Source organism: Hippocampus zosterae, chromosome 8 (assembly GCF_025434085.1).
Source record: "Hippocampus zosterae strain Florida chromosome 8, ASM2543408v3, whole genome shotgun sequence".
NCBI lineage: Eukaryota > Metazoa > Chordata > Actinopteri > Syngnathiformes > Syngnathidae > Hippocampus > Hippocampus zosterae.
Genome location: NC_067458.1, coordinates 20,297,815 through 20,312,180, shown reverse-complemented (window position 1 = coordinate 20,312,180; position 14,366 = coordinate 20,297,815). Strand labels below are relative to the sequence as shown.

General features: G+C 42.2%; 1 protein-coding gene across 3 annotated transcripts in view; it reads left to right on the top strand.

Moving 5' to 3' along the window:
• Positions 1-127: 127 nt before the first annotated feature.
• Positions 128-14,366, top strand: part of osbpl1a (oxysterol binding protein-like 1A) — a 32,823-nt gene continuing 18,584 nt past the window's right edge. Inside the window, exons 1-15 of one of the 3 annotated variants that reach the window (XM_052073156.1) lie at positions 128-349; positions 3,193-3,285; positions 4,362-4,447; positions 4,531-4,605; positions 4,667-4,778; positions 5,117-5,202; positions 6,248-6,392; positions 7,486-7,553; positions 7,626-7,670; positions 8,732-8,805; positions 9,435-9,498; positions 10,371-10,472; positions 11,692-11,829; positions 12,239-12,320; positions 12,721-12,836. In XM_052073156.1, the coding sequence (XP_051929116.1) occupies positions 4,676-4,778; positions 5,117-5,202; positions 6,248-6,392; positions 7,486-7,553; positions 7,626-7,670; positions 8,732-8,805; positions 9,435-9,498; positions 10,371-10,472; positions 11,692-11,829; positions 12,239-12,320; positions 12,721-12,836 (1,023 nt within the window). In that variant the 5' untranslated portion in view covers positions 128-349; positions 3,193-3,285; positions 4,362-4,447; positions 4,531-4,605; positions 4,667-4,675. Of the gene's footprint in view, positions 350-3,192; positions 3,323-4,361; positions 4,448-4,530; positions 4,606-4,666; positions 4,779-5,116; positions 5,203-6,247; positions 6,393-7,485; positions 7,554-7,625; positions 7,671-8,731; positions 8,806-9,434; positions 9,499-10,370; positions 10,473-11,691; positions 11,830-12,238; positions 12,321-12,720; positions 12,837-14,366 lie in introns of all 3 variants that reach the window. The other 2 variants (XM_052073155.1, XM_052073157.1) reach the window with 2 other exon arrangements.

Here is a 14,366-nt window from a genome sequence, read left to right as displayed (position 1 = left end):
TAAAAATGGTTTTAAGCCTAATTCATATAATCAATTCAATAATTCAATTTTCTCAAACCGTCCTACCGTGACGACTAAGTCAAGATGTCTTTTATTTTGATAAATACTTAAAACGAGTTCCGCCATGGCCAAATCAGCTGATCCGGGTGTAAACAGAAAACTGAGACGCGTGCGTGTTGTGTAGTGTCTACTACGATGGTCTCAGTTTCGTGCCTGAGTCGAACCCTTGTCGTAGTTGTAGCATGGTAGCTTTTTGGGCTCGGGCTGGGGCTCCAAATACGTCACACGCCGCGGCAGCAAGAAGGGAATTGACACACCGCTGCTACTTTTCAGCGCCTAGTTTCTTCCAGTAAGTACGACGGTACTGTTTACAGTCGTCATGATTGTGTGTTGAGCACCTGACGTGTGTTTCTTGCTCGGATGGCAAAAGGACATACTATATATATTTAAAAAGTACAAATACTTGCGTCAAAACAAATACTGATCTCGTAAGAGTAGTAATTCAAGTACTTTCCTAAATAAAAGTAACGAAAGTACAACCTGTGAAATGCATTTACGTAAAACGGCATAAGTGAATTATGACTGTCAATGAAATATAATACTCAGGTATCAGTACTTTACTTGAGTATTAATTTTTATGACGTTTTGCTTCTACTCCCGACATATGACAACAGCTTTTTTTCTGTGATCTGTCTAAATCGGCTTGTTACATTTTTTTCCACAATTGAGACCATAAAAAAGGCGGAGTAGCCTAATCTCCACTGCAGGTGAAATCTTCATCGATTCGGTGAATTTGAGACAGGGAACATTAAAAACGATGATGTAACATATTTGGAAAAGCAAGACATTCCCCACCCATTGCCTGATTTAAAATGGTTACATTTTTCTTCGGACGCTATCTTAAACTTTTTTGTTTCTGCTGTGAGCTGACAACATGCATTTTTGTCTTGAGTAATGCCAAGAATGAGAAATATTTTGCTCCTCGAGTCTGTTGTGTCATGAATGCTTCCTGCTTCGCGTTAGCCCATGTCACTGCTGTCTGTATTTTATTTTTTTTTAATTGTTTTGTGCCTTAAAGTCTCAATGAGTCAATCACGATCACAAACGCAATGATCTTTCCCTTTCTCTACTTATTCATTCTATTTTTTTAGCATCATGTCATCATCCACGGAGGTTGTAAGAAATACAAAATACAAAAAAGGAAAGTAAATACTCATTTAAAATACAGATACCTGAAAAACAACTGTACTAAAGTCTTGGTTACTTCCCACTCGTGCTGCTTGTGTAACATGTGCTTGGCTCATCACTCCAGGCTACTTCATCTTTTGAAGTGTTGCAATTGGAAATATAGCAGCTCGACATCATGCAATTTACTTGTGCAACTGGGGGTGGCGGGGGGGGGGGGGGGGGGGATTCACGATTTATTCACACAAACATCGAATCAAACAAGTTAAAAAATGTATATGGGTATATGATGCCACGAACACATTTCTCCATGTGCCATCACTAATGAAAGTCTGCCTTAAAAAAGTAAAATAAAGAAGCTGTTAAGCATTTTAGGAAATAAAGACGACATTAAGATATCGATAAAATCTTCAGAAATGTGACCAACCATGATTCAGGAATTACGGCTTGTGCATAATTAAAAATCTCATCTAATCCTATCAAGAATAATAAATGGCCGCAATTAAGACATTTAGATAAAAACATGAATTTTTCTCCAACATCTTTCATCGCGTAGGCCATAAATATTCAATTCTGTTACAAATCCTCCATAATCAGATTAATAGCATCAAAATGCCGTTTTCACAAGACGTAATCACATGCAAATGGTATGCCAAGAATTGTGGTTAGTTGTGTTATGCAAATTGATTTTTTGTTTGTTGTTGTTCATATTCAACTTTTTTGCATTTGCTGAATGCCCCCGATGGGAAGTTAAGATAACAACTGCTGGTCAAAAGGCACATTTATGAATTTCATTAGAGAATTACTGACGATCATTTTGACACAGTTTTAACCTCATGTACAGTTCTGGTCAAATATCACCCATATTGACTGATGATCTGCACCTTTGGCAACACATTTCCATTTCCATTTTCTTAAAAACATAAAAATCAATATATTAATGTCAGCCATATGATAAACACATAAAAAAAGATTTGTTGTATAACTTGATGTAGACCATTATTTGATTTTTCTTCTTTCTTCTTTCTACCCACATTCTTGCTGCTGTAGACTGTAAATTTCCCCAGTGTGGGACAAATAATCCAAAATTGAAAAATGAGCAGTATGTAAAGCGCTAATGCTAATAAACTAGCTAAGCCTCTTTTTTTTTCTATCACAAAAGTCGATTCTTTTGTTATTTTGGACTGTTATCGATGATGGGACACTGCCAACTAGGCAACCCTTTAAGTTGGAACATTTCCGAAGCAGTTCCTCACTTTTGACACCATCCCGTCATCGCCGGGGCAGCACCCGATTGATTTTTACTGGTGCCCATGTGAGTTTCTCAGAATGCAAGACTTCACGTGGGCTTTATGTTATGCTCAAGCCTTCCGATTCCCTTGTGCTCGTCCCATCAGGCGCTCACGTGTTGCTGACAAAACAAATGACTCTCATGTGATTTTGCTCATCTCGCATACCCTCCAGCGCTGCAAATGACACAACAATCCCCCAACACATGATTTCCTCAAAAATAGTCGCACTCATTAAGTCAAAAGGATAGGAACTGTGATCATCTTGGTTCCTCAATTCTATTCTTGCGTCATGAAAACAGTAATGGCCGAGCTCCTTTGAACTCTGTTGCTCACCGAAACAGCAGCACAGGTTGAATCAAGTGAATCAAAGTGTGTCGAGCTCCATGCGCAGTATCAAATGTTGTGCCTTCCTTAGCATCTTTATGCTAGGGGGAAATTAGCTTCAGGGTTTCTTCGTAACGTCGCATCAGCAATTAGGGTTTCAAGCCATTGTAATAGTATCAATTTGGGTTTCAAGTTAGGTCTCCAAACTAGGAGAAGATTTTTAATTTAGCGTCTCAAGCTAGACTTTAATAAAGTCCCAAAATTCCAAATCAAGGATAGTACGCAACGAGCAAGCTAGCTGTTGTTTGACGTCAAATTACGGTGAATGTGACACAGAGTTATTGCGGAATGATCATGTGTTCATTTCCTCGCCAACCGTGTCGCCGTTCAGGCGTTCATGGAGGATCCGGAGCCAGACGAGGAGTTTCTGTGCTGCGCCAGGAACGGAGACCTGGATGCCGTTCGGAAGCTCCTCGCATCCAAGGTGAGCGGAGAGAGCACGTTGGACATCAACTGCAAAGGTTGGTCACGATAACCTGGATGTTGTACACTATATTCTCTCAGTTTCCTAACCAAAAGAGCAGCACCGTGTATCCAAACTATGGCTCGGGGGCCATTTGCGGCCCACCGCCCGCTTTTCAGCGGCCCACGACATGACAAAAAATAAATACTAAAAATGACATTTAACATCGGCCGCAAGGTTAGTTCAAGTGCTCTATGGCTAATTTATTACATACATGAGGTAAAGGTTTTAAATGAATGTTTCAAATTATGTTTAGGGAGTCGAGCAATATTTGGGGAATAAAAAAAATGTTTATGGTTTCAAATTAGGGCTCCAAGCAATGGTGAGGGTTTCAAAGTATGGCTTCAAATAAGAGTTAAAAGAACAGGTTTCGTGCAACGACCAAGGTTTCAAATGTTGGCTTTGTGCCTGGGATAGGGTTTCAAACTAGAGTTAAGGCTTTAAATTAAGGTTTCAAACTATTGTTAGGTTTTCATCCCTGGTTTAGGTTTTCAATCACGGGTTTAGGTTTCAAGTTAAGATTTCAAATTAGGGTTTCACATTGTGTTTATGGTTTCAAGCCTGGGTTAGAGTTAGGGTTTCAAGCAAGGTTCAGGTTCAAATAAGTATTTTATTCTCAAAGTATGATTTCAAACACGGGTTTGGGCTTCAAACGTGGGCGAAGGTTTCTGTCAGTGGTTGGGGTCACATTGGTTAGGGTTTAAAATTTGAGGTTCATGCCTGGGTTAGCATTTCAAACAAGCGGTGGGGTTTTAAATCAGGGTCTCAAGGCAAGGATGTAGGCTAGCAATCAGGATTAGGGTCTCAAACTATGCTTAGGATTTCATCCCTGGGTTAGTGGTTTTAAGTCGAGGTGAAGATACGAAGCCACAGTTATGATTTGAAAGTCAAGTTTCGATTTAGGCTTTCAAACAAACGTCCTGGTTTCAAATTACAGTTCCAAACAGCGTTTAGGATTCGAAACTAAAATTGCCAACCAACCATATGGGATGACTGATGTTGTCCGACCGTCATCTCTGATTGTGTTGACATTGCAGGTAAAAGTAAATCAAACCGGGGTTGGACACCTCTTCACTTGGCCTCTTATTTTGGACACGCGGACGTGGTGGACGAATTACTGAGGGTTTGTTCTTCAGAAAAAAAAAAAAAAAGACAATGACCAATGAGGTGAAAAGGTTAAAAATTCGCACGATTCTCCGAAAACAGGCGGGGGCGGACGTCAACCTGCCGAACAACGTTGGCGACACGCCTCTTCATAAGGCTGCCTTCACAGGGAGAAAGGTACCCCCGACGCATGCGTTTCGCCAAAGTGATCCATAATTCAACCGGTCGAATCATTCAGGAAGTTGTCATGCTGTTGCTGCGCTACAACGCCAGCGCGACCGTTATCAATGGAACGGCTCAGATTCCCAAAGACGTCACTCAAAACGCCGAGATCAGAAGCATGCTGGCGGGTGAGACGGAGACGGCGACTTCGGCTTTCGAGCGGCCCAACGTGACTCAACTGTCGCGCGGGACCGTGCGAGGGTTGGGCGACTCGTTTTCATGAGAGGCCAACCGTCTGCGACTAGTTTTGGTCGGATTCCGATTTAATTCTGATTGTCCATAAAAAAATGATAACAGTCGGGTAGACGTGCACCCTCAAAACATCGGATCGCGGCAGATGTGCGGCGGAGGGACGTCACCGACCGTAATTGCTTCGCGTTTGTTCAGTTCAGTCACGTTTGGGCGCAAACACAAGTGAACTTGTTGGCCAAATTGCAAAAAAAAAAATTTTGTTGTTTTTATACAGCGGTCGAGAGGACGGAAGAGCGGAAACGTGAATGTAAACTTCTCGAAGCAGCGGGAGAAGGCGACATGGCCACTCTGAGCCACCTGGTTTGTGTTTTATGCCGTTTCAACACAAGGTTACGGTTTCAAGCCGAGGTTAAGGTTTCAAACTAGGCTTCCTTCAATCGTCTTCAGTAAAGGAAAGGCTCACGATCCAAAGCAAACCGCATGAAATGTCAAACCACTATCCATCAATCCATCCATCCGTTGAGAATCTTGTGATCCAAAGCATACCACATCATATTTCGAGCCAAGTCGATTTCAGAATAATTTGGTCGGTTGCCGTGGCTTCAAACAAGGGCTGCCATTTCAAATCTGGTTTTAGAGTTTTAAACTATACTACGCTATTTTGAAAGCGCCTATCTTTGTGTCTGTCTGTCATGATCCAAAGCATACCACATCATATGTCAAATAGCCATCCATCTATGAAAAAACATATGATTCAAAGCATATTTCCAGTCAGGATTGGAGTAAAATTATCTATTTTAAAGAGGATTAGGGTATCAAGGCTCATTTGGAGTTTGAAACAAAGGTTAGGGTTTCAAATTTTGAAGCGATTGTAAGTGGTTGAAGCTACCTTTTAAAATTGAGTTCTGAACAACAATTAGGCTTTCAAAGGAGGGCTTCTAATTACAATTTAAAGCTCAGGTTTGTGTTTTACAATAAGGGTTTGAACCCTGGGCTGTGACCGAGGGGTATGGTTCCAAGGCTGGGTTGGGGTTTCAAATAAGCGTTAGTGTTTCAAAGCTGGGCTTCCAGTTAAACGATAAAGTCTGTGTCCGCATTTCTAATTATAATATCAAGCCTCCATTAGGGTTTCAAACCAGGTTTCCGGTTTTGAATTTAGGATTCTAAAGTAAGGTTTCAAGGGAGGGTTACGCTTCCTGTCCACATCATGCCACATCCTATGTCAAACATTCCTCCCATCTCTCCATCTGAGCCGTAGTGCGCCGGAAATGTCAGCTATCGCGGCTCAGTTCTTCACAGGATATCAAACACCTTGGGGGAGTCGGCAGAACCATCTGTGTTTGCTCATTCTCTTTTATTTAACTTTTATTTAACTCTGCGTGTGTGTGTGTGTGTGAGTGTGTAGCTGAGCAGCAAGACGCCGCCCAACCTAGACTGCACTGACGTGCTGGGCAACACTCCGCTCCACTGCGCAGCCTATCGAGGCCAGAAGCAGTGCGCCGCTGAGCTGCTGAAGGCCGGAGCCAGCACGGCTGTAAAGAACAACATCGGTAAGGACGTGACAGGATGGGACGCCTCTGAAGTCGAATGTCTTCAAACGGTCCCTTTTGATGTTGGCGCAAGTGGAATTGTCAAGAGCAGTTTCTATGAGCGCGTCAACCTCACAGTGCAGAGATCAAGGGTTCGATCCTGGCTCCGGTCTTCCTGTGTGGAGTTTGAATGTTCAAGATGGGCATCACGCTATCAAACCACACCAATACTCGCTCTATTTGACCCAACGTTCTGGATCATTTTTAGAGAAAAAGCACCCAAATGAAACGGAATCCGAAAAGTTCCTTTTTAATTTACTGATCGATTGATTGATTTTTACCCAATTGTTTTCCGAGTGAACGAAATGCGAGTGACTTGTGTCGGCTCCTAATAATCTTCAACGAATGGCCTACTTTAAAATTGTTTTCATGCGTAGGGCCCATTGCATGATAAGGCACATAGAATGAATAGAAGTGACAATATTGGCTGTTGTTGCATTGTGCATCCACTAGATGGACCTACGCTAAATGGAATACAATACAATACACTCAAGCTTGATTGATACGGAGCTTTCACAACCGCCGCAAAGGCGCTTCACAGAACATTTCAAATAGTACGTCCAAGAAATCTGAATATTGATTCATATATAAACCGCGGATTATCGGATTATAAGGCTTCACCGTACAGTGCGGAAAATACGGTACTTTTGACCGTGCCATTTTAAAAAGCGTGGGAAAGCAGTGAAAATAAACCAGCTCGCCAGAAAATATAATGACTGCTTTTAAAGACGACAGTATAGTGATTCTTCGCTGTGTTCTTTTTTTTTTCTGTCTGATTAAACGCTTGTTGCTAAGTGATTGGCGCCGTGACTCAAGAAGCGATGATTAGGCGAGAGGCCTAACAGTGCTAATTAGCCTTGATGCTGATTGAGGGTTTTTTTTCTGTTTATGTTGATGACGGCGTCGTGTTTCTGTCAGGCCAGAATGTGTTGTGAAGCTTGGTAAGGTTTCAAAGGAGGTGTCTGAAATCGTATTTCAAGCTAAAGTGAGGAGTACCAAGGAGAATTTTGAGACAGGGTCAGCATTTTTTGTTGATGTGACGCGTTTTTCTCAGGTCAGACCGTGTTGCAGTTGGCCAGCGATGCGGCCATGAGGCAGCTGCTTGAAGGCAGCGCCCACCGTGTGAGTCTTCGCACCCAAGGCCGCAATTGTGGTTTGGTTTGGTTTGTTTATTGGCGTTTCTCGTCTTTGCAGGGGATGAGACGCCACGCCAAGAGGTTTGAGGGACTCCTCTGGAAGGTGAAGTTCACCAGAACCTCGGACGCCATTCAATAACTGCCCTGTTTGTGGATTTCATTTAAAGGTGTCCACCCAACAGAATGCCGATACCGATTTTAAGGCAGACTTTCAAAATACATTTTGTGTTCCACAGTATGGTTTCACAAGTGGAGTTGTAAATTAGGGTTTCGACGCCGGGTTAGGATTTCAAAGTCGGATTCAAGCCAGGGTTGGAGCTTTTAAAATAAACGTTCACGCCTGCGTTTAATTTTCCAGTCATGTACATGTGACATGACATGGGACCAAACTGGACCTCAATTCTACGACGTGTGAGGATTGGCCGGGTTCGCTCCATACATTACCAATCAGGAAACATCCATACTACATACTGTATGCTTTGAACAACAGTTGATGGAGCACACTCTGAAAGTACGCCAATAGAACATTGATTGCTCCATTTTAGTGGGTTCAATGCAAACATGGGCATCATGAAAATGTGTTGCGCGGTCGCCTCTCTGGTGTGTCCGCCTGTGGCCTCAATTAGCAGCCTGCGGAGCGGCTATTGATGAGCGTAATGATTGCGTAAACACCGAGACAGTTATGAGTACATGAAGTTTGATGAGATTGCCGCAGGCAGATGCGCGCGTATCTGCGCTAACATGTGCCGGTTAGCTGCTCAATTACTGAGCTTGTCGGTAAGCTAACGGTAGCGCTTGCTAGAGCTGTCTTGTTTATCATAAAACATGTAAATGAAAGTCAAGACATGAAGAATGTTTTGATAAATGTTCAGATTCAAATATTTATATAAAATAGTGTGAAAAAAAGTGTTATTTTTATTATTATAAGTAGTAGTGCTAGTCATAGTAGTATACAATAGCCACGCATTTACAGTGTAAAATGAATGACAAAATACAAATTACAAAATAAGAAAAACAAGATTGAAAGTACTTTTACCATTCAACCACCTCCTGGGATCATTCGGAGAGCAAAGAGAGAATATCTCAGCGCTTGTCCAGAAATGTGCTGCCGCTGTCAAAATGGAGCGATGGTACTGATTCCTCCCTCATGTGTCGTCCCCGCAGAGCTCCAGATTTTTGGGCTGGCGCTCCTACTGGGTGGTTCTTCACGACGGCGTTCTGTCCTGGTACTCCAAACAGTAGGTGGCGTCTTTGACCTTGCTCGCCTTTTGATTAGAAAGATGGCCACAAGCGGCAGACCAGTGGAGAATCTTCAAAGTTAAGTGGCTGAAAAGTGATACTTCAGGGGAAAGTAACAGAATATAACATTGGAAGTAGTTCAAGTCACCTTGTTGAGTCTGAATGGATCTGACATTTATTTGCCCTACCTAAGTACCGTAGTAACGTAGATTTCTGGTATTCAATAGACTTTGAGTGAATATAAAGTTTACACCCACCCCGAATCGAATATCAGCTCTTTGTGATATAAAGAAGTTGTGACCGAGACAAATCATTTTTCGTACATTTCGTACAGTTGTGTAAACCCAGCGGCGCCCAAATCGTGGCACATGTACCTCTCTTTTGTGGGATTTTATTGTAATGCAGATGGTATTTTAACATTTGGGTAAATGTTGTGAAGTAAAACGTGAAGGTTGCCCGACGTGTAAATAATGAGGTCAAGTAAAGACATGTGACAAATTCTACTGAAGCACAGTGTCGAAGTGTCTCCACTCCGTTAGTTTTCAGGACTGTAAAGAGTGGATTGGAAGATTGTTGTCAGTTGGAAAGCGTGTGCTGAGTTGTCACTCTTTGGCTCCCGCTGGTCCAGGTCTGATGCGGTCGCTAACATCAAGAGACAAGGATGCAAGTCCCTCACTCACGCGCAGTTTCTGGTGAGAACTGTCCCCTGCAAATGGTCCCGTTTTTATTTGTTTTGCTTAAATTTGAGTTTCAAACAAGGGAGTTCAAATTGTAGTTTTAGACGTTGGTTACACTTTTCAAATAGGGATGGGCGAGTGCTGATTCGGGATCGGGATGATACCGTCCTTATTTTATGGGATTGGGTAGTCACGGAGGCTGCCAAGCAACGGTTAGAGTTTCCGGCCAGGGTTAGCGTTTCAAATGAGTTCTTCGAGTTAGGGTTTTAAGGTTCAAAAAGGGTCAAAGTTACAAAGGGTTTCGAGCATCTGTTGGGGTTTCAGATTAGTTTACCAAAAACGGTTAGGCTTTAAAACATGGGGTAGGATTTCAAAGTAGGGTTGCAAGTCAATGTTTGGGCTTCACAATGATCGTGTTTTATTTATATATAATTTTGTTTGTTTGTTTGTTTGTTTGTTTTGTTTATTGGACATAAAACATATACAGTAATAATTTGACAGAAAATAAGGTAGATAAAAAAGTAAAAAGAAAGAAATCAGTCTTCATTCAACACAGTTATTATGTTCAAGGGAGTAGGATGAAGTAAAAAACGTATCTAGTCCTACCCCGTTATGTGTTTATATCTACTAAATGATTTTTATATCAATCAGAAAAGAAAAAAGTAAGTCTCCATTAAGGCTCATACTTTACCCTTAACCATGATATTTTTACAACTTTTGGTTTGTATCGGGATTATATACATCCACACCCATAATAATCATAATCATGGTAATACTGGACTAAAAATAATGATGGAATGTATTTTTTAAAATAAATGTATTTTTCTATACATCCATGTTTTTATGTTCTTTTTCTTGATTTTTTTTTTTCCAATTTGGTGTTCAAGATGCGATCCAAAGATAAGTGCATCTTCACCCTGAAGTGCTTCGATGACAGCGTCCATTACTTCAAAGTCTCGTCCAAAAAGGAGCCCGAGGCGACAAGAAAAGTACGGTTTGATGATTCGCTGTTTTTTACGCTTCCTCCGTCCCGGCTGATCAATTTACAGGCGCCGCCTCCCGATAACGGCTTCTTTGTGACAACTTGAGAAGTCAAGGTCCCGCCGGTGCGCTCACCAAAACAAACACATATGACACAAATCACCTCACATTTGGCCGGCCCCCTTTCCAATTTGCTCTGACATTTGTCTGAGGAGGAAAAGTCAATGGCCGCCTTGTTTCTCATGCTTTGTACTCTGCTATTTACCAGCTTTGGATGTCGAAAATGTCAGAACGGGCTGACAACCAAATTGATTTCAATAGATGTACACTTGCGTGCCCGCAATTGCAAGGTTAGCGTTTGAAATTGGGGTATTGAGATGAGGTTCGGAGTTGAAAAGAGCTTTGCAAGCCAGTGTTAGCGTTTCTGTGTAAGGTTTCAAATTAGGGTTTAAAGCGGGGGTGTCAAACTCATTTCACATTCTGGGCCACATGCGGCCTCGGTCGATGTAAAGTGGGCCGGACCATTAAAATTATACCGTACTCTGCTATAAATAACCAAAATAATGTCTTTCCTTTGTTGTGGTCTAAAGAAGCACAAGAACATTCGGAAAATTTTGAAATTTAATGAACATATCTTTTACAAAACATTTCATGAAGCTCCTTAGATTTCCTCAGGCAAATGTCCAATTTACTTTTATCATTCACATATATGTATTGCAACTGATTCCAATGATTGTTCAAAGGCACACAACGTTAACAAGTAATTGGTATTTAAAAAATATAGTCATGCACTTATAAAGAAAAGAATTTTTAAACCATTTTCACATGCATATGAAATCTAAATATAATCCCTGCCTACACCTTACAAACTCAGGAGAGTGCTATTAAATGTGTAAAGAATAAAGTATTCAAATGTGCATCTGCTGTGTTGGGTCTGTCTCAGTGACAGACTGAGGCGGCTGTTGCCTTTTACTCTGATCAAAACAGTATGTCCCCTAGCGGATATTCCACAAATTGCATCTTATTAAAAATATTCATTCTGTCTTTTGTGCATTTTTTCACTTTTAAATTATCCTGCGGGCCCGATCAAACCTCCTTGGGGGCCGGTTCCGGCCCGCGGGCCGAATGTTTGACACCCCTGGTTTAAAGCCTGGGTTAGAGTTTCAACATTTCAAAACATTGGTTGGCGCTTTCAAATATAATTTTAAGAAAATTGTCGACTCGCAGGCTTGGCTGGATGCTTTGGACGAGCATTCGGCCTTCAGCACGCACTACTGCTCCCAGGAGCAGGACAGCCGCGAGGACGACGAAGACGAGGAAGAGGAGGAAGGCAACTCGCTGGGTCGGATCGCCGACGCCCTGCAGGTGGCAAACACACACAAACAAACAGCAACAGCAAACCAGCAATTACAGTCATTAGACAAACCCAATGTGGTGCGAGGATCACGCTGCGGAAAGCCCCACACTCACAACTCCACTCGGGATTAGGTTTTTTATTTTTCATTTTTTTGGTCATGGCTTCAAGGGTTAGACTGAGGTTTTCTTCAATTTCAAGGGTTACACTTTTTCTTTTAGACTTTCAAGACACAGCTTGAATTTTGGATTATGGTTTCAAATAACGGTTCGAGTTTGAAAGTAGGATAGGACAACCAAGCCTGGATCAGAGTTTCAAAATGAAGTGTTATGGCTTCAAATATGGGATCCAAATAAGGCTTTCAAAACATAAAGGTTTTAAAATCACATTGCCGATGTTGGTTTGTCTTTGCCGATGCAGGAGGCGCAGGCGAGCCACGTCAGGCTTGAGCAGGAAGTGGAAGCTTTCCTGTCCGCCGTCAAGACTGACGGAGTGCCACAAGGTAACGACGACAACAACTTTTATTTCACATTTATTGAAATAACCCGGCGGGATATGAGCAGCCGCGCCGCGGCTATAATCTTCTGATAAGGTTGAGTGGCACTCAGACGAGAGCAGACCTCCACCAAGGGCATGCAATCGGCATCGAGCAGATACGGGAATGCGCTGGCTAATATGTGGAAATTTTGGAAAATGCTCACAAAAATCTGTTTTTTTTCAATGAACAAGTTTTCAACTGATAGCGGAGGGGCAATCGATAGAGGGCAAACCTCAGCCAAGGGTCAACCGCCCTGATTTGGAGCCACACCAAATGAATGACCGCAAAAATGTCAGAATATATGAAATTTGCGGCAAAAAAAAAGAGTTTAAAATTGGTCCATTCCGCTGTTGCCGTGGTTCAGTTCTCCAGGAGTTTTCCTCCTTCACGATGGAGAAGCTGCAGGCCATCCGCAACCTGTCGGGAGAGACCGGTTCTTACCTTGCCGTCTGTCTCGGACTGGTCTCCAAACAGGAAGTGGTGAGTTACGCCGCCACACACTTCGTTCCATATCGAAAACAGACAACAACAACAACAAAAACGGATACAGAGAAACCCTGCGTTATCACTTCTTATTCAAAGGATTGGAAATGCCAATAATCTATTCCACCAGCTCATTAAATACCAACTAAATATTTTATGTTTTAATCTCCCTCCAGACAAAAAAAATGTAATAGTTTTGTACCGTGTAAAAACATATAATATTACCTGAATGAAATGAAATTACACATTATACATACTTCATGTATTCATTGAGCTTCTATTTCCGGTGTGCACACATTGGCCACCAGGGGTCAGTATAATACATGCATACCTATATACTTGAAGAAAATGTCACAATTGCTGCGATTGGCTGGCAACTGATCCAGGGTGTCCCCCGCCTACTGCCCGAAGTCGGCTGGGATAGGCTCCAGCGCCCCCCGCGACCCTAGTGAGGATTAAGCGGTTCAGAAAATGGATGAATGGATGGATGTCACAATTGCTCAGTCTGCTGCAGTGCTATGCTAATGTCGCTTCAAGGGTTTTAACTAATGCTATGTTGGTGCTATTTTTTATTTGTAGCATTAAGCTAGCCGAGGCTACGTGGTAGTTTTAAATACACATGTAATACTTATGTTTATGTTAACTTATTCAGTACCTGCCAATTCTGGACCAAGTCTGAAAAGACGTTTAAATACGTCTTTGGGAGTGAATGAGTTAAGTTTAGCGCTAAGTCATGACGTTGATGCTAATTCCTTTAGCCCACCTTTGCTGTTATGCGTTGCGTGTTAGTAGCTAGCACAGTTTGGACGGACAAGGTGATATGGTTTTGGATTCAATACACACACACACACCATGTAATTTTCTTGATTCTAAGCTTAGTTTTGTAATTTTTTTGATCCTAAGCTTAGTTTTTTAGTAAACTTCAACTGGGCGTACCCTCTTTTTCCACAATTTCTGGAGGCCACTATCACCCAAACCGTTTTTTTTTTTTAATTGAGCTCTGGCGTTGTTCAGCAGGGTGCCTAATGAAATGTCCGTTTTAGTCTTGCTGCACACAAACGCAGCTATACTTCCAATAGTGTTTGTTTCAAGCGGATCGGCCACCATCTGCAGCGACAACGGTGTCATTCATGCCTTGTTTCCAGAGTTTAGTGTTGGGGAAGGAAAAAAAAAAAGGAATGAATTAGCTTGCTCATTAGAGACCAAACGAGCTGCCAGATCATCCAGCGGAAGAGCCGGATCGCAGCTTTCGGAGTCCTGACACCTTGGCCCGGGCCTCCCCGGCTCAGCTGGGCGAAACCTTTTCAACCGAGGCGTGCGTGGGCATGAAAGGCACACGACACGCCTCCTCGGATTTTCTCACAATTAGGCTAGCTCTAAGCAGGAATATGCCGAATATTCTCTATCTCGGCGCCCGCACACACGACGCTGCCGAGTGTGAATGAAGCAGCAGGGTGTATATTCAAAAGATGGGAAATCATCTCCAAACCGAAAAGAAATTCACTTGTTATGGCCTTTGTCTTCATT